At 42.9% G+C, this 24,958-nt stretch overlaps 2 protein-coding genes across 2 annotated transcripts in view; one reads left to right on the forward strand and one right to left on the reverse strand.

Moving 5' to 3' along the window:
- The window catches only part of klf9 (Kruppel like factor 9), a 105,190-nt gene extending 104,225 nt beyond the window's left edge, over positions 1 to 965 (forward strand). The window contains exon 5 of the mRNA XM_063049046.1: positions 691 to 965. The gene's annotated coding sequence lies outside the window, so the exon portion shown is untranslated. The remainder of the gene's footprint in view (positions 1 to 690) is intronic.
- A 3,914-nt stretch (positions 966 to 4,879) lies between these two features.
- The window catches only part of mamdc2a (MAM domain containing 2a), a 113,828-nt gene continuing 93,749 nt past the window's right edge, over positions 4,880 to 24,958 (reverse strand). Inside the window, exons 13-14 of the mRNA XM_063049040.1 lie at positions 17,710 to 17,794; positions 4,880 to 5,366 (exon numbers count right to left, since the gene is read on the reverse strand). Of these exons, the coding sequence (XP_062905110.1) occupies positions 5,296 to 5,366; positions 17,710 to 17,794 (156 nt within the window). The 3' untranslated portion in view covers positions 4,880 to 5,295. The remainder of the gene's footprint in view (positions 5,367 to 17,709; positions 17,795 to 24,958) is intronic.

Here is a 24,958-nt window from a genome sequence, read left to right on the forward strand (position 1 = left end):
ATAACCATATAACAATTACAGCATGGAAACAGGCCATCTTGGCCCTTCTAGTCCGTGCCAAATGCTTACTCTCACCTAGTCCCATCTACCTGCACTCAGCCCATAACCCTCCATTCCTTTCCTGTCCATATACCTATCCAATTTTTTTTTAAATGACAAAATCAAACCTGCCTCTACCACTTCTAATGGAAGCTCGTTCCACATAGCTACCACTCTCTGAGTAAAGAAGTTCCCCTCGTGTGACCCCTAAACTTTTGCCCCTTAACTCTCAACTCATGTCCTCTTGTTTGAATCTCCCCTACTCTCAATGGAAGAAAGCCTATCCACGTCAACCCTATCTATACCCTTCATAATTTTAAATACCTCTATCAAGTCCCCTCTCAACCTTCTACGCTCCAAAGTATAAAGACCTAGCATGTTCAACCTTTCTCTGTAACTTAGGTACTGAAACCCAGGTAGCATTCTAGTAAATCTCCTCTGTACTCTCTCTATATTGTTGACAACTTTCCTATAATTTGGTGACCAGAACTGTACACAATACTCCAAATTTGGCCTCACCAATGCTGTGTGTGACTGTATGTACATGTACTGTGTTTGGCAGATTCCTGGAGCAATGGTACTTTGTTTAGCTGTGTACATGTGTATGGTTGAATGACAATTAAAGTTGAACTTTATTTTGCCATTAACCAGCACTCTGAAGGAATTTGGTGGCCAGTTAACCCACCGGTACATCTTCGGGATGAAGCTGGAACACCGGGAAGAAACTCAAGTGTTGTGGAGAGTATATGATAAACCTGCCAGCACCAAAGATCAGGAGCTGTGAGACAGGAGCACTAACCGCTGCACCAACAAGCTACTTGAACAATTGATTTCCTGATATAGAATCCAGACATCTGCTGGAGAACACAAGAGATTCCTTTTTCGTTTGCCCCATTCTGTTGTCTCTCTTATCCCTTCTCTTCCCCTCCTTCAGGGCCTGCCCATCACCTCCCTCTAGTTTAAAAACGCAAACAACAGGAATTCTACAGATGCTGGAAATTCAAGCAACACACATACAAGTTGCTGGTGAACGCAGCAGGCCAGACAGCATCTCTAGGAAGAAGTGCAGTCGACGTTTCAGGCTGAGACCCTTCGTCAGGAAGGGTCCTGACGTCCTGACGAAGGGTCTCGGCCTGAAACGTCGACTGCACTTCTTCCTAGAGATGCTGCCTGGCCTGCTGCGTTCACCAGCAACTTGTATGTGTGTTACCTCCCTCTAGTTCCCCACTTCTTTCCCTTTATTCCATGGTCTACTATTCTCTCCTACTGGATCCCTTCTTCTTCTTCAGCCTATCACTTCCCAGCTTCTCGTATCAGCCCTTCCCCCACCCACCCCGCCTACTACCTCACCTGGTCTCACCTATCACCTGCCAACTTGCACTCTTTCCCCTCACCCCCCCCCCACCATCTTATTCAGGCTTCAGCCTTCTTTAACAAGGTCTTGGTCTGAAACGTCAGCTGCTTACTTTCCTCTATTGATGCTGCCAACCTCCTCTGTTGCTCAAGATTTCTAGCATCTGCAGAATTGCTTGTGTCTCTGATATGAAACACTTACTTTGTTTTTTATTTCAGATTCCTGGTGTCTGCATGTCTTTTTATACTTTTCATTGTGAAGGTTAGTGAATGAAAGACATTTTAAAAGATAGCCATTCTAGAATAAAGATCTAAAATGAATGATATGTGTTGCTATCTGTCCTGTAACAACACAAATCAAACAAATATTCATACTTTTAATATCTGTATGATTACAGGAAATGACCGGAACTTGTCAGAGGTCTACATGGCTGGCAAGCAAGTGCTTCCTTTTGCCAAAGCCTTGTTTAATGATCACAGTTCACCTAGTGCACATTGACATGGATTGATGGATAATCCATCCAATCACAGTGAGCCTCTGCTATAAAGGGTGCTTTAGTTCCATCCACAAGCACTGTCTTGTTTGTTTAGCTGAGGTTAAGAAGCTTTAAATAACAATTTCAGCATCTACTGCTTTCAACCAGATTGATTCGTATCTGTACTTCGGGTTTTCTGGTTCAGCAGAGTTTCAGCTGTAATACCCATCTCTGACTCCTGAATAATTTTCCTCCTTCCATTGTGTTTCCTGACTGGGGTTCTCATCATCCTAGGAAAACTACAGTCTACAAGATTGTTCCAGCTCACAGCCCCCTCTCACACTCCGTTTGGGATAACAAATTAAGAGCTGGATGAATCTTGCATTCCCTAATTCAGGATCAGGAGTTCAGTGTTCTCCATCTCTGGGCACTGAGTGGGCCGTAAACATTCACGGAGTCATAATGAGGCAGCACAGAACAGCCATTCAACCCATGCGACCACTGCTGGCTCTTCAAAGTACTGTCTCATTAAATACTTGTTCTTCCTTCCCTTTCAGTTTTCTAAATTCTACACCAGGTATTTAAAAGTATAATAAAGATTAGTGGGCCAAGACTAATCTACCAATCAGTAAGACCTTGTCTCCATTTTCCCATGTGATATCCATATTCTATGATTCCTTTAACGTCCAAGTGCTTATTTATTTCATGAGAAGTGAGTTACGTAAAATAGGTAAATTCAATATAATCCCTAGTGATCAATCTTCAACAGAGATCTCAGCATCCCCTAACAACTCCATCTTACAAGACATTGAATCTGCTCATTCAGTATCCATATGCCATGAGGTACAGAATTCCAAATTTTCACAACTCTTTGAGAGAAAGCATTTTTTCCTCATTTTCCCTTATCCAACCCATTCCCGGAGATTGCCTTCAAATCCTATACTGCACTGCCAGGGGAATCAGTCCCTCAACACCTATCCTATCAATATCTTTTGAAAATCTTACGTAATATATGATTCTATTCCCACTTAATCAATTCCCCCATTTCAGAGACACCACCGAAGCTGCTTGATTCATTCCTTGATCATTTCTTGTCACAAAGGAATAAAATAAGTTTCCTCATTTGGTTGCTTTGTCATTACTGGTTAATAATCCTGATGTTCAATACTTCATTCCAATCTCCTCTTAACTCTTTCTGATATTAGCGAACAATGAAACTTCTCCAGTCTCTTTGCCATTCAAGTAAGCTGGAAAGAATGCAGAAAATTTATGAGAATGCTTAAGCTGGAAAGAATGCAAAGAAGACTTACAAGAACACATGCAGACAAGTCCTCTAACCCCAGGATAAGCTTCCAGTGGACTCGCAGACCCAGCACTTCGGCCATCCAAGTCAACTTCCTATTGACCTTTGGCTTTGATCTTCAGTATCTACCTCAGAATATGCCGATGACAATGAATGAAGACCCTGGCAAAGTCCAGGTCTCTAGCTCTGGTCTTACTGACTTGCGTACCCAGGGGTCACAGACCCTTGTTCCTCTTACCCACATAGAACATAGAATAGTACAGCACAGTACAGGCCCTTCGGCCCACAATGTTGTGCTGACCCTCAAACCCTGCCTCCCATATAAGCCCCCACCTTAGATTCCTCCATATACCTGTCTAGTAGTCTCTTAAACTTCACTAGTGTATCTGCCTCCACCACTGACTCAGGCAGTGCATTCCAGGCACCAACCACTCTCTGAGTAAAAAAAACCTTCCTCTAATATCCCCCTTGAACTGCCCACCCCTTACCTTAAAGCCATGTCCTCTTGTATTGAGCAGTGGTGCCCTGGGGAAGAGGCGCTGGCTATCCACTCTATCTATTCCTCTGATTATCTTGTATACCGCTATCATGTGTCCTCTCATCCTCCTTCTCTCCAAAGAGTAAAGCCCTAGTTCCCTTAATCTCTGATCATAATGCATACTTTCTAAACCAGGCAGCATCCTGGTAAATCTCCTCTGTACCCTTTCCAATGCTTCCACATCCTTCCTATAGTGAGGTGACCAGAACTGGACACAATACTCCAAGTGTGGCCTAACCAGAGTTTTATAGAGCTGCATCATTACATCGCGACTCTTAAACTCTATCCCTCGACTTGGAACATGGAACTCTGATCCTAGTCAAACTGGGAGTCTTAAGCAAGAGTTAGAGGGAAATGTTGGGCAGGCTAAGACTTCATTCTTTGGGTCATAGGTGATTGAGCGGTGGCCTTACAGAGATGTATAAAATTGCTAGGGGTATAGAAAGGGCGAATGCACCCAGGGAAAAAGAATCAAAAAATAGAGGGCATGGGGTTAAAGAGGGGTGGGAGGGGGAAATTTAAAATTGAACCATGGGACAGTGTTTTCACACAAAGAGTGGTCAGTATATGGAAGAAGATGTGAGAGGAAGTTGCTGAGGCTGGTACATTAACAACGTTTAAAAGATAGACTTAGACAAATACATGCATAGGTAAGGTTTAGAGCAGGGGTTCCCAACCTGGGGTCCACAAGCTCCTCGATCAATGGTAGGGGTCCATGGCATAAAAAAGGTTGAGAACTCCCGGTTTAGAAGGATATGGGTTAAACACAGGCAAATAGGACTAGCTTAAATGGGCCTCTTGATCAGCATGGATCAGTTGAGCCAAAAGACCCATTTCTGTACTGTATTTCTCTAAACCTCTACAACACTTAAGATTTTTCCATTGTTTCTGACAAGAAGTCACAGTACTTCAGTTGAAGCATACCTCATTTAACTGGATCATGCACTTTTTAAGTCATACAGCATAAAAACATGCAGTAAATATCTCCACTTCTCCACCTAAAAAGCTCCTTTAAATCTTGTCCTTTGATCAAGCTTTTCGGTCATCTGACTTAATACTGCATTTTATTACCTAGTGTCATGTTTTGATTGACATATGTGGTTCACTACTTAAAGAGCAAACTGATCGAACCTCCAGTTCAGAAAGAGAGAAATTGCAATTAAGGTTTAGTTTATATATTTTATTTTTCTTCTGGATAAATATAGAACGCAATTTGGATTTTGTAAGACATGGCCAAGAAGCAATAGCAAGCTATACTTCTAATGGTCTTTGAATACAAACATTAAACTAAAACATTACTCATAATTATCATCTTTTACCAGTCTGAAATGTTTAATATTTACAGTTCTTCAGTAATTACGATTACTGGATATTGCTAACGAGAAACTAAGGAGCCCTGTGGCCGCTACGTTTTCGTACAAAACAAACATAACACATTTCTGAGCTAAAAGTTAGCAAGAAGACATTCAAATCAAATGAAATCTTCTGTCCTGTGAGGAGGAAGAATATTTACAACTTCTGCAAGATCCACATCAAGCTCCTGTGACTCAAACATTCTCGGTGTGGCTTGCGTCGGGGACCTCTATTCAGATATAAATGCTGTACCAGTCAGGTTCATTTGGAGATTCTGCGTCGAATGGCAAAGGACTCTCCAAATCTAAATGAGAAAGAGCAAACCCAGGTAACATAAAAGCAATTATTCATTTCTATCCTATGTTCAGGAAAAAAAAATTCAACTTTAACCCACCTTATCTGGTTTGCATTGAAACTCACCTTTTTGACTAAGCTTTGTTTCCCTAATGTTAGGTGCCAAACTTGTCATTAACCTTATGAACATGCTTTTTACCACATGAAAGGTGCTGCAAGACATTGTGGGGTTCTGTGGTGGAAATGGCCAGTATCCCAAGATCCAGGGGCAAGAATGTGATTCAGCTGATTAAATGGATTGTATATTATATAGCACAGTATATCCCTTTGCCTATAATGCCGAACATGATACCAAATTAAACTAATTGCTTTTTCCAGAACATGATCTGTAGGGAATAAAGGGATATGGATCATGTGCCTATCTAAAAGACACTTTTGCATCTGCTTTCGCCAACACGCCAACACTCCTGGCAGCGGTTTCCTGACACCAAACATGCTGGACATCCGTGCTCACCCCATCTTCCTGCCCCCTTAGCTCTTGTCCTTAACTACCACCCCATGAGCCCCTAGATCCAACACATCATTCTCTGCAATCTCCACCACCTCCAAAGGGATTCCACAACTAAACATATCTTTTCTTCTCTCCCTCCACCCCCCCCAACTCTCCGCTTTCCACAGAGATCACTCTGTCCGTGATTCCCTTGTCCATTCATCCCTCCCCAGTAATCTCCCTCCCGGCACATCTTTGCAAGTGGCCAAAGTGTTACGCCTGCCCATTTATCTCCTCCCTCACCTGCATTCAGTGTCCCAAGCAATCCTTCCAGGTGAGGGAACACTTCACCTGTGAATCTTCAGGGATTGTCTATTGTATACAGTGCTCCCGAAGCAGCCCCCTCCACTTCGGTCTTCCCCATCATGACTGGGGGGCTGCTCCATCAAGCACCTCCACACTATCTGCCAAAAGCAGAAGATCCTGGTGGCCCAATATTTTAATTCGGATTTGCATCCCTGTTCTGACGTGTCAATCTGTGACCTCCTCTTGTGCCACGATGAAGCCATCCTCAGCGTGGAGGAGCAACATCTTATATTCTGTCTGGGTAGCGTCCAACCTGAAGACAGGAAAATCGATCTTCTTCTCTAGCCTCTTACCTCTTCTCACCTACCTATCACCTCCTGCTGGGTTCCCTCCCACTCTTCTCTCCTATCAGATTCCTTCCTCTGCAGCCCTTTACCTTTCCCACCCACCTGACTTTACCTATCACCTTCTAGCTATTCCTCTTCCACTCTGCGGCCCCCCCCCCGCCCACCACCATTTTATTCAGGTATTTCCCACTTCCTTTCTAGTCCTGAAGAAGGGTCTCGGCCAGTGGATACTGCTGAGTTCCTCCAGCATTTTGTGTGTGTTTCTGTAAATAAGTTATTATTTTTATTATTAACTAATTCTACTGAAGTGAGTTAAGGCAGTAAAGCAGTGAGATGGTCTGTGAAATGAGTCAAAACTAGCGAGCCAAGTGACCTTCCTCACCTGAAGAGTTGTCCACTCCTTCACAGACACTTCCTATTAGAGGTGTCACTCTTAAATAGCTTATAGATTTGTATAATTATAGAACACACACATTTAGGTTGCATTTGCAACAGTTCAAAATGTTGGCAAAGATAGAGAGAATGCCACAGAATGGACCAGTAATACACTAAAGTTTTCAAATTATGCCAGGACTTCCACAGTTTTTTGTAGTTTCTGCGTTCTGTATTTGCAACATTCTTTCATCCAACTTCCCAATGTGCACCATCTGCAAATGGACGTTAACCGAAACTCTGTTGGCAGATTTCATACAAAGGTCACTCACCTATACTGGCTGCTGGACTGGCAACGGCTCAGTTATAAGACTCTCATTCCCCCGTTTCTAAATCTTTCCATGACCTCACCTGACCTCAGCTCTGTCTTTCCTTCAAAGCCTCTGCATTCCTCGAGTTCTAGTTTCTTAATTGTCCTCATATTTAATCCAGCCACTAGTTGTGTCTGTGCCTTCTAGGCTCTAAGCCTTGGAATTCCCTCACTGAACCTCCCTGTCTCTGTCCTCATTATGCTGTTTCTCAAAACCTCTCTCCTTGAGTATATGGATTGGTGTTCATTTTATGTTTGATAACATAACTGAGAGGCAACTTTGTATCTTTTTCAACTTCAAAGTTTATGTGTAAATGTTGTTTGGTGCTACTTATCAGAGTCAGTTGGAAAATGGGCAGTAGGGTAATTCTAAAGCACCATTTTTTGTACAAGATGATAAACGATTGTAAAGATAGGTTTGACCACACAATGCCACAGAAATGATTTTGTGCCCAGTCCTTTACTTCCAGATTATACTTTATACTTTATTGTCGCCAAACAATTGATACTAGAGCATACAATCATCACAGCGATATTTGATTCTGCGCTTCGCGCTCCCTGGAGTACAAATCAATAGTAAATATTAAAAATTTAAATTATAAATCATAAATAGAAAATAGAAAAGGGAAAGTAAGGTAGTGCAAAAAAACCAAGAGGCAGGTCCAGATATTTGGAGGGTACGGCTCAGATCCGTAGTTCCTTCATCCTGAGGGAGGTTCAGAGATCAACACCATATTTCTTTCCAGTACAGAAAGAGGCCACTTTAACCCAGCAAGTCTACACCACTCATCTACACACTGGAGGTGACTTACTCTGGCCGATTAATCTTTGAAACTACATTTTTGGAGGTTTGATGTATTGTGCTTTTAGAGATACTATTCTGCACGCCGCTGTTTTAACACAGTGTTATTTGTTACTGTTGGCTTCCTGTTAACTTGAACCAGTCTGGCCATTCTCCTGTGACCTCCCTCATCAACAAGGCATTTTTGCCCACAGAACTGCCACTCACTGCACGTTTTTTTTTTTTGCTTTTCATACGATTCTCCGTAAACTCTGGAGTTTGATCAGCAGTTTCTGATGTATTCAAACTCTCCTGACTAGCAGCAGCAGTCATGCCACCGTCAAAGTCACTTAGATCACATTTCTTCCCCATTCTGATGTTTGATCTGAACAACAACTGAACCTCTTGACCATGTCTGCGTGCTTTTATGCATTGAGTTGTTGCCACAAAGTTGGCTGATTGTTGCATAAATGAATAGTTGTGTCTAATAAAGTGGTCAATTAGTGTTTACATACATCAGACTTTTGAATTTAAGAATATCACAGGAGCTCTTTTGTGAGGAGAGGTGTCCATAAGTCAGGCATTTATAACTTGGGACAGGCCTGTAGAAATAGGGAGGTAATGATGCCAGAGGAGATGATACTTATAAAATCAAATGTAAACCTTAGTGTCAACCTGATGTAATCTTTTCTTCAAGCAGATCTAAGGGTAGGCAAGGTAATAAGAAACAGTGCACACTGTAGGCATTTGGATGCAGTTTTTCCCTCCATCATTTGAGGGGTGTTGTATTCCACAGTGAGTTGTTTATTTATAGAGATACAGTGCTGAACAGGCCCTTCCAGGTCTTTGAACTCACGCTGCCCATCCACCCTAGCCTAATGATGGCCAATTAACCTACCAAACAGTACAGCTTTGAAATGTGGGAGGACACTGGACCACCTGGAGAAGTCGCATGTAGTCACAGGGAGAATATACAAACTCTTTACAGACAGCGGCGGGATTTGAACCCTAGTCGCTGGTACTGTAAAGCGTCGTGAACAAACTGCCAGCAGAAGTGGTGAATCAAGTTTGATTTCAACATTTAAGAGAAGTTTGGATAAGTGCAAGGGTGGGGGCGGTATGGAGGGTGCAGGTTAATGGGACTAGGCAGAGTAATAGTTCAGCATGACTAGATGGGCTGAATAGCCTGTTGCTGTGCTGTAGTGCTCTATGTCTCTAAGAACTTAATGTCCCTTGAATTCTGACCTCTTAAGACTATAAATTTTGTTGCTCCATCATGGGAGTGGCACACTTGTGCAACTGACAGAGCTGGTTTCCCATGGCTTCAGTGACCTGGGATCAATCCTGGTCTGGAGTTTGAACATTCCTCCAATGACCACATATACAGAATGGTGCAAAAAGCAAACAAAAAATACAGCGGGTGGCAGTTCAGTGGGCCAAAATGCCTTGTTAATGAGAGAGGTCAGAGAAGAATAGCCAGACTGGTTCAAGTTGACCGGAAGCTGACTATAACAAATAACCATGCGTTAAAACAGCGGTGTACACACATCGAACCTTGAAAGGATGGGCTACAGCAGCAGAAGACTACAGACATATACTCACCAGCCACTTTATTAGGTACAGGAGGTAACTAACCAAGTCGTCAGAGTGTATATGGTCATTCCAAGAAATTGAAGAACTAGTTTCCTCTCTCCCTCATTTAGTATTTGTTCTTTATTATGTCTTGTATGTTTTTAAATTATGTTCATTACCAGACTATGGGGGTGTGGTTGCCATTGAGTAATTTTACTGCATTTTTTGACTTAAAGACAAAATTAAGGACATCAGTAAAGTTGGAACATACTTGTCACTCATTAAAAGCTGTACTTCCTCCATTCTGAGTGTGCCAATGCTCCAAGTCTTTCGCATCCCCAGGGTCAACTGCTTACTATTGGAGGCCAATGTAAGAACTTAAATCTTGCACTAAGCTAATTCTAACATTTCCTTGTGTTGTTCTCCTTCAATTTTAATTTGATTTTTTTCTCTCTCATAAACTGCAGATGTTCTACTGAATGAAAATTTACTGAATGTAAATGCAACTTCTCCGATTTAACTGTGTAGCATTGCACAGCTTAACTAGGCATCACAAAGATCGATTTCTGGCAGGCTTAACAGTGTAATTGAAGGGCGTGGGAGCTCCTATATATGCTACATATTTCAAGATACTGACCACTGGAGTTTAGCCAGGCCTAAATTGTTTTTTTGGAAGTGTGCCCCATGCTCAATGGGGGATTCTATAAGTCAGGAGGTTATGTTCCATTTCAGAGAATTATGCACCAAAGCAAGACTGCTGTTATGATGCTAAAGGTCAGGGAAGTTGCAGTGGATCAGGACATTGCATTAGATTTGACATTACAGTGTGCATCAGGCAGACCAACGAGGGAACCTCAGTAGGTAAGGCTAGAGGGCAGCATTGGATCACTGCAGGTACAGTAAGCCTCAGCGGGGCTGGATAGCCTGTAATTATCCAGTCAAGACCCCAGACCACACAAAATCACGCAGCAACGTAGAAAACTGAGCCCCATTTGTGAGTCCTGGCGCTGGCGCAATGCTGTCTGCAGATCACTGACTGCATAAAGGACACTGGGATGAGTAGAATGGAAATGCAATTTTATTTTAAATCAGCAGCACTTTCAGAAAGGGATTTTTACTGAATTTACTGTGACTGATCAGACACTCCCATTGGAGACATTCCAAACACAATAGCAACAACAGACTAGGAGGGGCTTGGAGTTTCCATTCATTCTTCTACAGAATACTGCTGCCAACCTACCGGAAAGTTCACATATGGAACACAGGCTCCAGCAAAAAACAAATCAACGGTCCCACTACCTCACTGAAAATCAGTAATTTTATCTATACTGTCCAACACAAGCTATAGTGTTGTTAAATTTATCCCTTCAGTGATTTTATTTCTTCTTCCCAGACCTTGCATGATCCTAAATATTATCCAAGCAGGGGTAGAATGGGAGAACTTGACTCAGGTCGGCCTCAATCTAAAAGCCAAGTAGTTCAGGGATTACATCAGGAAGCACATGGGGGACTCGAATAAAAAACTTGGGACTGATATTGGAAATGACTGTTAGGCCTTGGTGACGGAGTCAAGGGGATAGAAGGAGCTCATCACACATCAGCCAGGATCTCGTGAAATAGGTGATACTGTCTGAATTGCTTCCTATCCTAGTGCTCTAATGATGAGATATCTGCTCTGGGAGGTATCACAGTTTGGAAGGAACTATGATGTGGCTAAGCATTGGTCAGATGAAGAACAATTTCATGAATCCACGTACATTGAGATGTATCCCAGGTCTAATATCTGCTGGCAGGTTGATTCCAAATGTTGCAATATACACAAACTTCTTTTTCATACACCTTTCACTGCTCTTCCCAAAGATAACCCCAACCTTACCTCACAGCTCAGGAAACCTAAGTAAATTAAGATGCATCCACCAGCTTTTGTTTGTCAAGATACAGCAATATTCAGAAAATAAGTCTTGCAGTTCTATAATGCCTTGGCATTTTCAAGACATTTCCAATGTGCTGTAAAAATACTACAATTTCACTGTTGGATATAGAGTCATGAAGTCATAGGAGAGTACAGCACAGAAACAGGCCTCTCAGCTCATCTAGTCCATGCCAAGGTATTTAAACTACCTACTCCTATTGACCTGCACCAGGACCATAGCCCTTCATATGCCTACCATCCATGTATCTATCCAAGCTTCTCTTAAACATTGAAATCGAGCTCACTGCACCACTTGCACTGGCAGCTCATTCCACACACTCATGACCTGATGGGGGAAGAAGTTCCCCTTAAACTTTTCACCCGTAACCCATGACCTCTAGTTGTAGTTCCACTCAACCACTCAGTGGAAAAAGCCAGCTTGCATTTACCCTATCTATACCTCTCATAATTTTGAATATTGCTATCAAATCTTCTATGTTCCAAGGAATAAAGCCCTATCTATTCAATCTCTCCATATAACTCAGGTCCTCCACCCCCAGCAACATCCTTGTAAATTTTTGCTCTACTCTTTCGACCTTATTTACATCTTTCCTGTAGGTAGGTGACCAAACCTGCACACAGTACTCCAAATTAGGCCTCAGCAATGTCTTGTACAACTACAATATAACATAACATCCCATCTCTTATCCTCAATACTTTGATTTATGAAGGCCAATGTGCCAAAAGCTTTCTTTACAACCCTATCCACCTGTGATGCCACTTGCAACAAATTATGGACCTGTATTCCTAGATCCCTTTGTTCTATTACACTCCTCAGTGCCCTACCGTTCACTGTGTGAGACCTACCCTGATCGGTCCTACCAAATGCAACATGTCGCACTTGACTGTATTAAATTCCATCAGCTATTTTTCCAGCTGGTCCAGATCCTGTTGCAAGCCATGATAGTCTTCCTCACTGTATACTGTAAATTATATACAGTGGCCAATTTCCACCTGTCAGGGGTTAAGGCTGAAACACAAGAGACATCAGCAACAGCCAAGCCGGTGACTCCTTTGGATCCTGTGCTGCATTCACTACAGTCACTGTATAGCTGGTCCCCTGCTTCAACTCCACTTTCTTAAAGAATCAACCACCGACCCCTGCCGGCAGAGCCAATTGTATGAAATCAGGTTCATGAGTTTGGTGAATGGGGACAGACGACACTCATTTATTTACAGGATAAGAGAGACACTAAGCATTCAGTAAACCCTTCAACTTGCACAAGGTAACAAATACTTATCTAAACTGAGCACGCAAATTGTTGGAACAAACACAAAACATGCACACAGTGACAAGTACTTATTTAAAGTGTTAGCCCAGGCCCTCTTTATTGTAGCACACCTCCATAGTTTACCGTCCCCACGGCACCATCAATTAGCACATGGTGACCCGGAGAGCGAAAAGAGTGAGCGGTTTCTGCACACTAGATTTAAACGCTACAACCGCAGTGACATCATCATCGAAACAGCAGCGTGTGGTAGAAGCTGCAATGCTCCTTACGTGAAACGGTCCTCAGCTCCGCACGGGGGTGTGGCTATTGATGAGCAGGTAAGTTAGAGACTTACTGCAACAGCCCCCGACTACATCAGTAACCTGTAATAGAACTTATCTTCTTGCATGGGTTTCCAAATTTCACAGCTTTGAGGAGTCTTAAAACTGACATGTTTTAAGATGGCACCATGGCACATCTGCCTGCAGCCAAAGCTCCTCCAAGCAGAACAATGGCGTAGGTACGGAAAATCATTGCATGATCTTCCAGACATATAACATAGAAACTGGCTGTTTATCCCACACTGACTAGTGGGCAGCCATCTACACTAATCCCATTTTCCAGCCCGGCATCCCCATACCTTCAATGTCTAGGGATTTCAAGTGCTCATCCATTCGCTTCTTAAATGCTGTTAGTGACTCTGCATCCACCACTCTCTCATATAGTTCAAAGTAAATTTAATATCAACGTACTTACATTTCACCATATACTGTTTTGAGATTCACTTTCCGGCAGACATTCACAGTATTTAGAGAAATATAATGGGATCAATGGAAAACTACACAGAAACGATGATGATGATGTCTCGACTCAGGCCTGAGAAGCTAGCGTTGGGCATTTTCATGTCTTACAAGGCGCGGATCGGAAGGCGGTGTGGGGCGCCACTCCTTGCACAGACATTTCGCAGTATTTTTCCCTTTATTTTACGAGGTCGAGTTGCGAGCTCAACACTCAACCCAGCACGGATGGGAAGCATACTTGGGAGCGGCCCGACTGGATTCGAACCCGGGAACCTCCATTCCGGAGTCCGGCGCTGATGTCACTGCGCCACCAGCTGACCACAGAAACAAAGACTGAAAGACTAACTAACTGTGTATATGAAATACATAAGTAAATAAATAATAATGAGAACATAAGTTGTAGAGGCCTTGAAAGCAAGCCCATAGGTTGTGGAATCCTTTCAGAGTTGAGGTGCGTGAAGTTACCTATGCTGGTTCAGGAACCTGATAGTTGAAATGTAATAACTGTTCCTGAAGCTGAGGGTGTGGAACCTAAGTATTTGCCCACGTGATTGCTGACAATCTGGGATGCTGGGGAATGCTGCGATGAGTTTATCCAATAGGGAGAAGGGTGGCCTGGGCATGACTGTCATCTCACTGCGCGATGAACAATGCCCTGAGCGTGTCACCCACTTCCCACGCGGGTGAGGAATCTCTATGGGGCAGAGTGATGGCGGAAATGAAGTTAAGGTATCCCTCACTCTTCGAGTGGGATTTGCAACTCCGGGAGGAGTGGAGCACAGCAGAGGAAGGAACCAAGCCCTTCGCTAGTGGGTTCTGATCAAAGGGATCTATCGTGATAGCAACAACCCACCAGAGAATCATGGTGGAGCATTTAGTTAAAGCAGTTCCTCCTGGTTTAAAGGGAGTGGTACTCCCCTGATTGGGACCAGTGATAGGGAGCACTGTAGATGCTGTTGTAAAGGTGCAGCAGTTAGAGGCTGACCGTAGTACGTGGCAGAAGGAAAGTCCCCATAGTTGGGTATGCAAATTAGACGAGCACCCAGGGGTGACCTGCAACGAAATGTTGCTCACCTCCAGGACCCCAAAGGAGCAGGTAGATGGGGGTCCTAATCCTACCTTCTATGCCATGTGGAGGCAGCGCTGCCAGGGGAAGGGGGTCAGGAGGCTGTTTAGGGAGAAGGGTCATTCTCCAAGCCTTCTCCCGATGAGGGGTCTTTCTGCTCTCTGCAGGATTTCTCACATTCCTCTCAGGGTTCCCTGTATACCTGTGCACAATCCTGATTTGATGGAGGCGGACGTGAGAAGCACGGAGGAACATCTGGAGAAACTTCTGTGATGCCCGGTTCGCTGCCACTGCTACTGTGCGATCGAGAATCTTTGGAGGGAAGGCCCCAAATCCTCGGCTTTGCCTGTTGCTGGCGGCCGGGGCCAGGGTCGAAGTGCTCAGCAGAGATGGTGCTTGGCACTCGCTGTCGGAGGCTCGAACTTTTCAGACGGACTGAGAGTCGGACTGTGGTCGGGTGCTTCCAGGATGCTGCATCGGCAAGTTTATGGCGCTGGAAGCTCGTGGCAGGGAGATTTTTCTTCCTTCTACCGTCTGCGTGAGATGTTGGGACTTTCGAGAGACTTTGAGACTTTTTTACCGTGCCCATGGTCTGTTCTTCTATCAAGTTACAGTATTGCTTGCACTGTTGTAACTATATGTTATAATTATGTGGTTTTTGTCAGTTTTTCAGTCTTGGTCTGTCTTGTGTTTCTGTGATATCACACTGGAGGAACATTGTATCATTTCTTAATGCATGCATTTCTAAATGACAATAAAAGAGGACTGTGTGTCCTCATAATCTAATCTGATCTAATACCTTGATGGAGGCTCTGCAAGAGACACTGGTGGATCTTCAGTAACAGCAGGTGTCAGGTGGTGGGTGGTGCCCTCCTGCCCCACTCGGACAGTGACTCACATTTCACAGGGGCCAAAGTCCAAGGGTGGGCTGTGGAGTCTGGCATTCTGTGGGCGTGCCACATCTGCTACTACCCACAGATGGCAGGGATGATCAACTGCCTGAACTGGCTGTTGAAACAGTTATTGACCTCCCCCACCCCCCCCCACCCCCACTTGCACCTTTCAGAGGTAGCTGAGTGTGCTGCAGCAGTTGTTGAATAACCCGGCTAATGGGCCTGGGAGGGTCTCCAATGTCCTAGGTTGGCAGTGTCAGAAGAATTGGGGTTGGTGTGGGTGCAGCACCCACAGGGCCACCATAGCTCGGGGAGATTGTGGTGTGCAGATCAGGGAATACGTGATGGTTGGTGTTACAGGGAGAAAAGGGGATAGTCTGTCTAAGTACTCATTGACTAACCAGGAAGGAGTGAGTTTGTGACTCCCTACATTACTGTATGGTGAAGTGGTGGATATTGACAGCAGTGGTGATGATGGTGGTTGGTGTGAGATCCTACAAGACATTTCCACAGATGGCATATGAGTAAGCAAACCACACCGATGCCTTAGACCGTTGAATCTGCATGAGGGTGCCATCACATGCTACAGAAAGGGTGCTGCTGATAGTGACCCCATTTAACAAAAAAGAACAGGACTGTTAGGGGAACTTGTCCAGCTTCTCGGGTTTTGACATTCTGTTGTTGGGCACGTGGCCAAGTGGTTAAGGTGTTCGTCTAGTGATCTGAAGGTCATTAGATCGAGCCTCAGCTGTGGCAGCGTGTTTGTGTCCTTGAGCAAGGCACATAAGCACACATTGCTCTAGTGTCTGTGCAAGGAGTGGTGCCCCACACAGACTTCCAATCTGCGCCTTGAAAGACATGAAAATGCCCGACGCAGGCCTCTCATGGTTTGAGTCGATGTTCCCTCCCCTTTGGGGGAAGCCAGGAGGGAGTCGTCCACTCCAGCCAACCTCGCCCCATAGTATGGGAATGGCCTTAGAGAACTTGAATCTCAGTAACCCCCAGTGGAGTAAGTGTTTTAAGGGCTGGTACTTCCCCACTTATGATTTGTCTGATCCCAAGGTCCTGACTCGTAGTAATCCCTCTGCCAACAGGGGAGGGGAAGAATTGTTGTTGCTTGCAGTACAATGAGCATGGGTCCAACCATTCAGTGGGGCACAGCAAATGTGAGCAGGAGCAGTGTCCTGGGGTAACTGTGTCAAAACCAAATGGCGCACACCCTGGACATTAAACAGTAACTGCTGCATATGCGGCACCCAGGTTAGCCCATGGCCTCCCTATAAATAAATTGTTAACCTACTTACCAGTTGTGTGTATTCTATCCCCATTCACTGAACCCACAAGCCTGATTTGATACAACAGAGTCTTTGTTTGATATTTAGGATTTGTATATTTTCAAAATTCTGAGGGAAATGATTAGTTAAATTTAGATTAAGTGAAACTAATCTGCAGGTACAAGGAACAACAAGTTACTTTTATACAACAGAAAAACATTTTGAGGTATATCACAGGAACACCAAACAAAGATTTGGCACCGTGTCTCATATTAGGACCAGTGACTCAGAGACCTCTCAGGGAGTGAAGATTAAGGATGGACTTACAGGGGAAAGAGTGACAAGAGTGGAAGTGGTGGTTTAGGTCCAGTGGTGAAGGGATGGGAACTGGAGATGGTGCTATGCAGGTTACTCATAAGAGCAGAGAGCTGAAAGAGCTCACATAGAAAGAAAGGAGGCAAAAGATAAATACAGTTGTTTTCACCAAAGGTTGCAGAACAATAAATCAAACGTCATGTATATTCCACAGCACTCTTTCATCACACTTCCTCATTCAGCTGCTGTAGCTCTGCATTAGACAAAGTAACAGAGAGTTGTCCAGCAGTCTGATGATATCTAGTGGGGGTTAATCAGGCTTGATTACAAATAAAACTTACTATGGTGAAATTACTTCTTCGAAAATAGTCATCCGCTTTCTCCCTCTTTCCCTTGATCTGTCCTCGAGGACCTGTTAAGTGTTTTCCTTTTGCATACTCTTGTTTTCATCAGCAGTCAAATACTATTAAACAATCTTTCAGTAATGATTAGGAGGTTAAACTTCAAGCAAGAAAACTTAAGCCTAGTTCATCTGAGGATTAAATTAATTTGAGTGCAGTTATAGCTTTAATTTAAAGAAATACCTTGACATGGTCCATTTTGGAATAAAATGTCATCGATTGCGATATCACTGTTTATTGAGAGGCCGCGGATTGCTTCAAACACAATCTGAAATGCAAAATATTTATTTGTTAGTGATTATGATTTGGAATGCATTGCCACAAAGAATGGGGGAGGGCATGGTAGGTAACTGTTTCCAGCTGTTGCAGGATCGTTCAGCTTTGGAAAGAGATTTAAGTCCATCAGTAAAATGACAATGACACTGTGACACAAGAAAGTCTGTAGATGCTGAAAATCCAAAGAAACGCATACAAAATGCTGTAGGAACGCAGAAGGTCAGGCAGCCTCAATGGAAAAGAGTGATTCCCCAACATTTCAGGCTGAGACCCTTCTTCAGGACTCTTGTGATCTCACTGAAAGTTTCATTAGTGAATACAAATGGAAATAAAACTTAAAGGGGGGAGATATTTGCAGGGGCGTGGTGGAGTTGAATTAAATGCGGATATCTTTTAAAGAGCTAATACAGGCACCATGTACTGAATAGCCTGCTTCCAGTATGAAAATCAAAAAGAAAAACTGCAGTGCTGGAAATCTGAAATAAAAACAGTATAAGGTAGAGAAAGTATTCGGCCGTTAATGCAGCATCTGTGGAAGGAGAAACGGAGTTAATGTTTCAGGTTACAGACCATTCATCAGAAATGAGAAAGAGAAAACAAGCTAGTCTAGGTAGCAGAGAAGGTGGCAGCAACAAAAGGAATCACACCCTATTACAGATAGTCCCTGTGTTCTGATGAAGTGTCTCTAACCAGAAGCATTAACTCTGCTTCTCTTTCCACAGACACTCAAAGATACAAATATTTAAAGGTTCAAAGTACATCTATTAACAAAGTATGTGTGCAGTATACAACCCTGGAAAGCCAGAAAACAAAGAAAAACCACAGAATCTGTTTAAAGAAAAAATACCAAACCCTTCGTCCAAGCGCAAAAAAAAACATGCCAACAGCAACAAAAAAAAAGCGAAAGTCACAGAGTACAAAACAAAATCAGAAGAGTCCATATTCAGTTCAGGTCTGTGTTCGGTGCAGGCCACCCTGATCAAATAACCTGAAATAGCAACTAAAGAAAAAGTGACCAGAAACCAGAAACACATAACATGAACTACAGAGTCCAATCTACAAACTGCAGACCCAGAACTTCAGCACCATCCTCCAACAGCATCGAGGGAGAGATTCCATACGAATGCGGAGACCTTTCTTCCGGAGCAACGAGCGAAAGGGAGAGAGAGAGAGAACCTGTTCGCCTTCCGCACTCGCCTCAGTGATTTCAATCTCCCTTGGTGCTTTAGTCAGCTACATCGGTGATAAATGGAGTCGATCATGGTCTCGCACTCCATCTCCAAGCTGCTTGGCCTCGAGGCTGTTCGAAGTCTCACAGAACACTCTCAGAGACAGCAAAGTACCAGATCACGCAATCAGCCAGAAAACACACCACCAAACTGTGGATCACAGGCTCCAACTGTAGTAGAATCACATTTGAAAGAAAAGAAGATGTGAAAGAAGTAGTTTTGTGAATGCCTGAGAGGTATTGCCTTTGATCACGTTGAATTTTTCCAGCAATTTCCATTTTTAGCACTCTAGTTATCTTTATTTAGCTGGTGAGGAATGAACAAAAGAGCACAAGACCTTTTTGTTCTGTGGATGAAATACCTGACTCAAAAGATTTGAGGGGAACTGTGCCTCAGACAGCATGTGTAGTTTATTGCTGCCTCAGCACAGAAAACAACAAAAAAAAACAGGTTGATGTTCATAGCTGAGGTGATTTATTTGCAAAATTGTACAAATGCATTGAAAAATACAGGAGGAAAGGGATCTACTTAGTCTCTTTTCAATTAGAGTCCAGAGGTCTGGCGAGATTCTTACAGCTGTGTGGTTTGCAGCAATGAAACATGTTGCAGTTTAATATTTTGCTCATGTACTGAAAAGGTGAAGGTATTCAGTGAATCAATAGTAGGATTAAAAATTGTTGATTTATTGGAAAACAATCATGGCCCTTAAATGTGGATTTTTCTGGAATTGGATAAGCACTCCCCTGGTTAGACACAGCATAGTTAAATGGCGAGAGGAAATAAAAGAATTGCCTTTCTGTAGCACTTACCACTTCTTCAGCATTCTTCAAGTTTGGAAGAGCTGTCACAGCCGTAATGTTAAAGACCGCCAGAAGATACACAGCAAGCTCTCAGAAGCCTAATGAGATTGTGACCAGATAATCAAGGCCTCTTAGGAGATAAATATTTAACCAGGGCATTCAAGGATAAATTATGTTGTGGTATATTTCACACCCTCCCAAGGAGGTGAACAGAGCCTTGGTTTAGCATCTCGTTCACAGGCTGTATTTCCCCCACAGTTATTATTGCCTCAGTAATGCATTGAGGGCATCGCCCTATATTCCTGTGCCTTAGCTTCTGGAATGGGATTTGAACCCAGCCACCTGATTCAGAGACAAGTGTAGCACCCAATAAGCTGCAAAATCCCGGTGTGTTTCACTCTAATAATGTAATTTAACATCTAACTTTAGTGAAAGATAGATCAGGTGGTCAGCCAGGCAAGGCAGAGTGAGTGCAAGAGTAGAAGGGCCTTGCTGGGCGTGTAGGTAGGCCACAGTTTGATTACTGTGCTCAGTTCTGATCAGCAGGTTGTAGATGAGGTGTGGTGGCACTAGAGGGAGCAGGAGATTCATGAGGATAGTACCAGAGCTGAAGGACTACTGATAAAATGAGAAACTGTTTGGGCTGGGAGTATTTTCCTTGGAACACAGTAGGCCAAGGTCAGAATTAATTGATGAGTATAAAACTGTAGAAGACTAGAGAAATTGAACAGGAAAAAGGAATTTCCTTCAGCAGAGATCCGGAGACATATATTTCTGGTAATTGACAGAAGGGTTTGAGGGGAAATAAAGAGGAACTTTTCAAAGGTAAAGACTGATAATGTCTGAAACTCATTGCCTGAGGAGTAGAGAAAGTCGAAATCCCTACTACCTTTAGAAAGGACCTGAATAAACACAAAACACCATTCAGTTATGTATCAGGAGAATAACCTGTAGAATTTGGCGTTCCCCTACCCTGAACACAAGCCAAATACCTTAATGATTCTGTAATTTGTCAGTGGGATATTTTTCTCACTTAGCACAGTAAATCTCTGTAAATGAGATCACCAATGTACTCCTAAATCGGGAATAAAGTTATCCTAGCAAGGGCATCTGATCAACAGAAATAGGTCAAACAATTTCAGGTTCAAAAGCAAGTTCAAAGGCAGACATTCCGCACACAACAATGGAAATTTTATAGGATTTGACAAATCTCTCATGGGATTTGCTCATCGCTGCAAAGCAAGAAGTTGAATGGTTACTGGAGATAGGGATATGGGGTTAAAGTTACAACCAAATTAATCATGGCCATTCTGAAACCACTTAGCATTTTGTGCTGAGAGTTCATTGTTCACAACTGTTTGGGGGGATGGTGCACAGCAAGGTAAATTACAATGCCCAATCCCCCCAGTCATAGCTTACGAACGTATGTTTCCACTGTGTGTTTATTAAGCCATTAATGGAAAGTGGCTTTATTGATGTTATGGATAAATCTAATTTACAATGCCTTTGTTTGTACTAATTTATTGAAATAATAAAAAACAAGATTACACTTCTCACAACTGTAATACTTGATCATTATGAACAAAAAATGTATGAAATAAAACAACTCCAGAGAAAATGTATTGTGATAACATTCTATCTGTATATAAAATACTTTGTTTGAGAACTTTGATCTCAAGGCTACCTTGTTAGCATTTGATTTAAGCCTCTGGAGAATTTTGTGTGGGGGTGGAGATTGGAATACTAGTTTTGATACTGTATAGTTTTAATACTGTAGATAAGCCAGAACATCATAAGCTCTTGCACTCTTGAATTAAGCAGCAGATATTGATGGAAAGAATATTTTCTGTAGTATATCCCTCTGCTCTATTATTCAACCATTATACTGTAGGTTGGCTAAAACTTTAAATTACATTTGTTTGTTGCCTGTGGTGAGTGAGCCTGAGATTTAAAAAGTGAATATGGCCTGTCGGGATACTTCAGCAGAACTGAGACCATTAGACATTTGGTAAGGGCCAATAAAAAGTTGGGTTTAAGTGGAGCAGCCATTGTTGGAGTGGCCCAAGGTTAGAGTGGAGAGCTGGAGGCTTTGGCTCAAGAGGCTTGGGTGAGGAGAGGCAGAGGCTAAGGTAAGCTTCTGATGTTTGTTTGTTTCTTATTGCAATTAGAGCAGTGAGAATAATGGTCTAATCAGTGGAATGCTCCTCTTGAAGGAAATGGGAAGATACGGAGACCTCCTGTATCCCTGACAGTTACACCTGCTGCAGGAAGTACATCCAGCCGTAGTGTCTTGTAGAATGCATTAGGGAATGGATCTGGAGCTCTGGATCAGTTAGGAGACTGAAGGATTGTTTGACAGGAGATATAGGAAGGTAGTTATATCTAAGGTGCAGGACACAGGTAGCTGAGTGACTGTCAGGGGAAGGGAGGGGGATAAGCAGCCAAAGCAGGGTACCTAGTGGCTGTTCTCAATAATAAATATAACACTTTGCATGTCATTGAGCAGAGGAAAACCACAGCAGTCAGGTCTCTGTCACCAGACAATGAACCTGGGTAGGTGACAGATCTCTTGGTGGGTAAGCATTTCAGAGACAGTGACCACAATTCCCTTTACCATAGCCCTAGAGAGAGATAAGAGCACATGGCATGGGAAAGTATTCAATTTGGGAAGGGCAAATTATGATGCTATTAGGTAAATTGGGAAATGATGTACTCAGGGAAATGCACAATAGAAGTGTGGAGGTTATTTAGGGAGATCTCACATGAGTTTCTGGATAGGTTTGTCTCATTGAGGCAGGGAGAGGATGGTAGGGTGAAAGACCCATGGTTGACAAGAGATGTGGAAGATCGAGTTAAGATGAAGAAGTTACCTTTGCTTTATTTGACACACGTACATTGACACATACAGTGAAACATGTTGCTTGTGTTAAATCAAATTAAGTCAACAAGGATTGTGCTGGGCAGCCCACTGGTGTTGCATGCATCTGGAGCCCAAATAGCACGCCCACAACTTACTAACCCTAACCATAGGTCTTTAGAGTGTGGGAGGAAACTATGGTATTCAGAGGAAACCCACATGGTTATGGGCAGAATGTACAAATTCTTTACAGACGGCGATGAGAAATAAACTGCTATAAAGCTCTGTGCTAATTGCTACACCACAGCAAGGAACAGACAGGGGTCTTGAGAGTTATAAGGCAGGCAGAAAGTATTTACAAGAGCTAGAAGGGGACATGAGAAAGCTTTGGCAAGTTCAATTAAGGAAAACACCAAGGGGTTCTACACATACGTGAAGACTAGTAGGGTGACTAAAGTGAGGGAAGGGCCGATTGGGGATAAAAGAGAAACCATGAGTTGGAAGTGGGGGTAAGGGAGGTCCTTAATGAATATGTTGCTTCACTATTCACCAGGGGCCTTGACGAATGTGAGGTCATTGTAGAACAGGCTGATACGCTGGAACATGTCAACGTTAAGGAAGATGTGCTGGAATTTTTGAACATCATTAAGATAGATAAGTCCCCAAGACCAGATGGGATATATCCCAGGTTACTATGGGAAGTGAGGGAAGAGATTGCTGTACCTTTGACATTGATCTTTGTATCCTCACTGGCCCCAGGAGTAATGCCAGAAGATTTGGAGAGTGGCAAATATTATTCCATTGTTCAAGAAAGATAATAGGGATAAACCTGAGAGATATAGACCAGTGAGTCTTACATTAGTGGTGGGAAAACTACTGGAGATGATTCCTAGAGACAGGACTTAGGAGCATTTGGACAAGCATAGTCTGATTAGAGATAGTCAGCATGGCTTTGAGAGGGATAAGTCATGCCTCACAAGCCTGAAGGAATTATTTGAGGAATTGACAAACCAATGGAGGTAGAACAGTGGATGTGGTGTATGTGGATTTTAGTAAGGCATTTAATAAGGTTCACCATGATAGGCTCATTTAAAAAGTCAGAAGGAATGAGTTCCAGGGAAAATTGGTTGCATCGATTCAGAATTGCCTTGCCCACAGAACGCAGAGGTTGGTTGTAGATGGAGTATATTCTGTCTGGTGGCTGATGACTGTGGGTGTTCTGCAAGGATCTGGTCTGGGACCCTGCTCTTTATGATTTTTACGAATGACTTGGATGAGGAAGTGGAAGGGTGGGTTAGCAAGTCTGCAGATAACACAAAGGTTGGTGGTGTTGTGGATAGTGTAGAAGGTTGTTGCAGGTTACAATGAGACATTAGGATGCAGAGCTGGACTGAGAAGTGGCAGATGGGAGTTCAATCTGAACATGTGTGAAGTGATTCACTTCGGAAGGTAAAACTTGAAGGCAGAATATAGGGTTAAAGGCAGGAGTCACAACAGTGAAGAGGAACAGAAGGATCATGGGGTTCATGTCCATAGGTTACTCAATGTTACAGCACAAGTTGGTAGAGTGGTTAAATAGGCATATAGTCTGTTGGCCTTCATAAATTGGGGGATTGAGTTCAAGAGCCAAAATATAATGTTTCGGCTCAAAAAACTCTTATTAGACCACACTTAGAGTAGTGTGTTCAGTTCTACTTGCCTCATTATAGGAAGGATGAGGGAACGTTGGAGGGCGTGCTGAAGAGATATAACAAGATGCCTGGATTAGAAAGCTTGTCTTCTGAGAATAGTTGAGTGAGCTATGGCTTTGCTCTTTGGAGCGAAGAGTGGAGTGAAGTCCTGGAAAACAAGCTTTCTTACCACTTTCTGTATCACCTGTGCATTGCATCAAGAAATGCAAGCAGAAAAATATATTTTTTGTGTTTATTTACTTTTTCTCCACGAAATAACTTCCTTGACTGTGAATTTTATTCGATATTTCAAATTTTTCGGGTAGTGATTTAATAAATTCTGTGAGGTCAAATTCATGGAACCCAAATGGCTATAAGCAGAGGTTGGCTGTATGATTCCAATACTAACTTAATCCTACCATATTTCATGCAAGCTTGGCAGCTGGAAACCACAGGCATAAACATGGGTAAAATTTCACCTCTTATCAGATTTGAAAGCAGTGAAGTAATTAATTAAGCACAGTTTGTTTTATCACAAAAACATGGAAGATTTTAAATTCATTTTATAGTGCAAATAGCAAAGTTCCTTTTCAACTGCAC

The sequence above is a fragment of the Mobula hypostoma genome, chromosome 5, assembly GCF_963921235.1.
Source record: "Mobula hypostoma chromosome 5, sMobHyp1.1, whole genome shotgun sequence".
Taxonomy (NCBI): Eukaryota; Metazoa; Chordata; class Chondrichthyes; order Myliobatiformes; family Myliobatidae; genus Mobula; species Mobula hypostoma.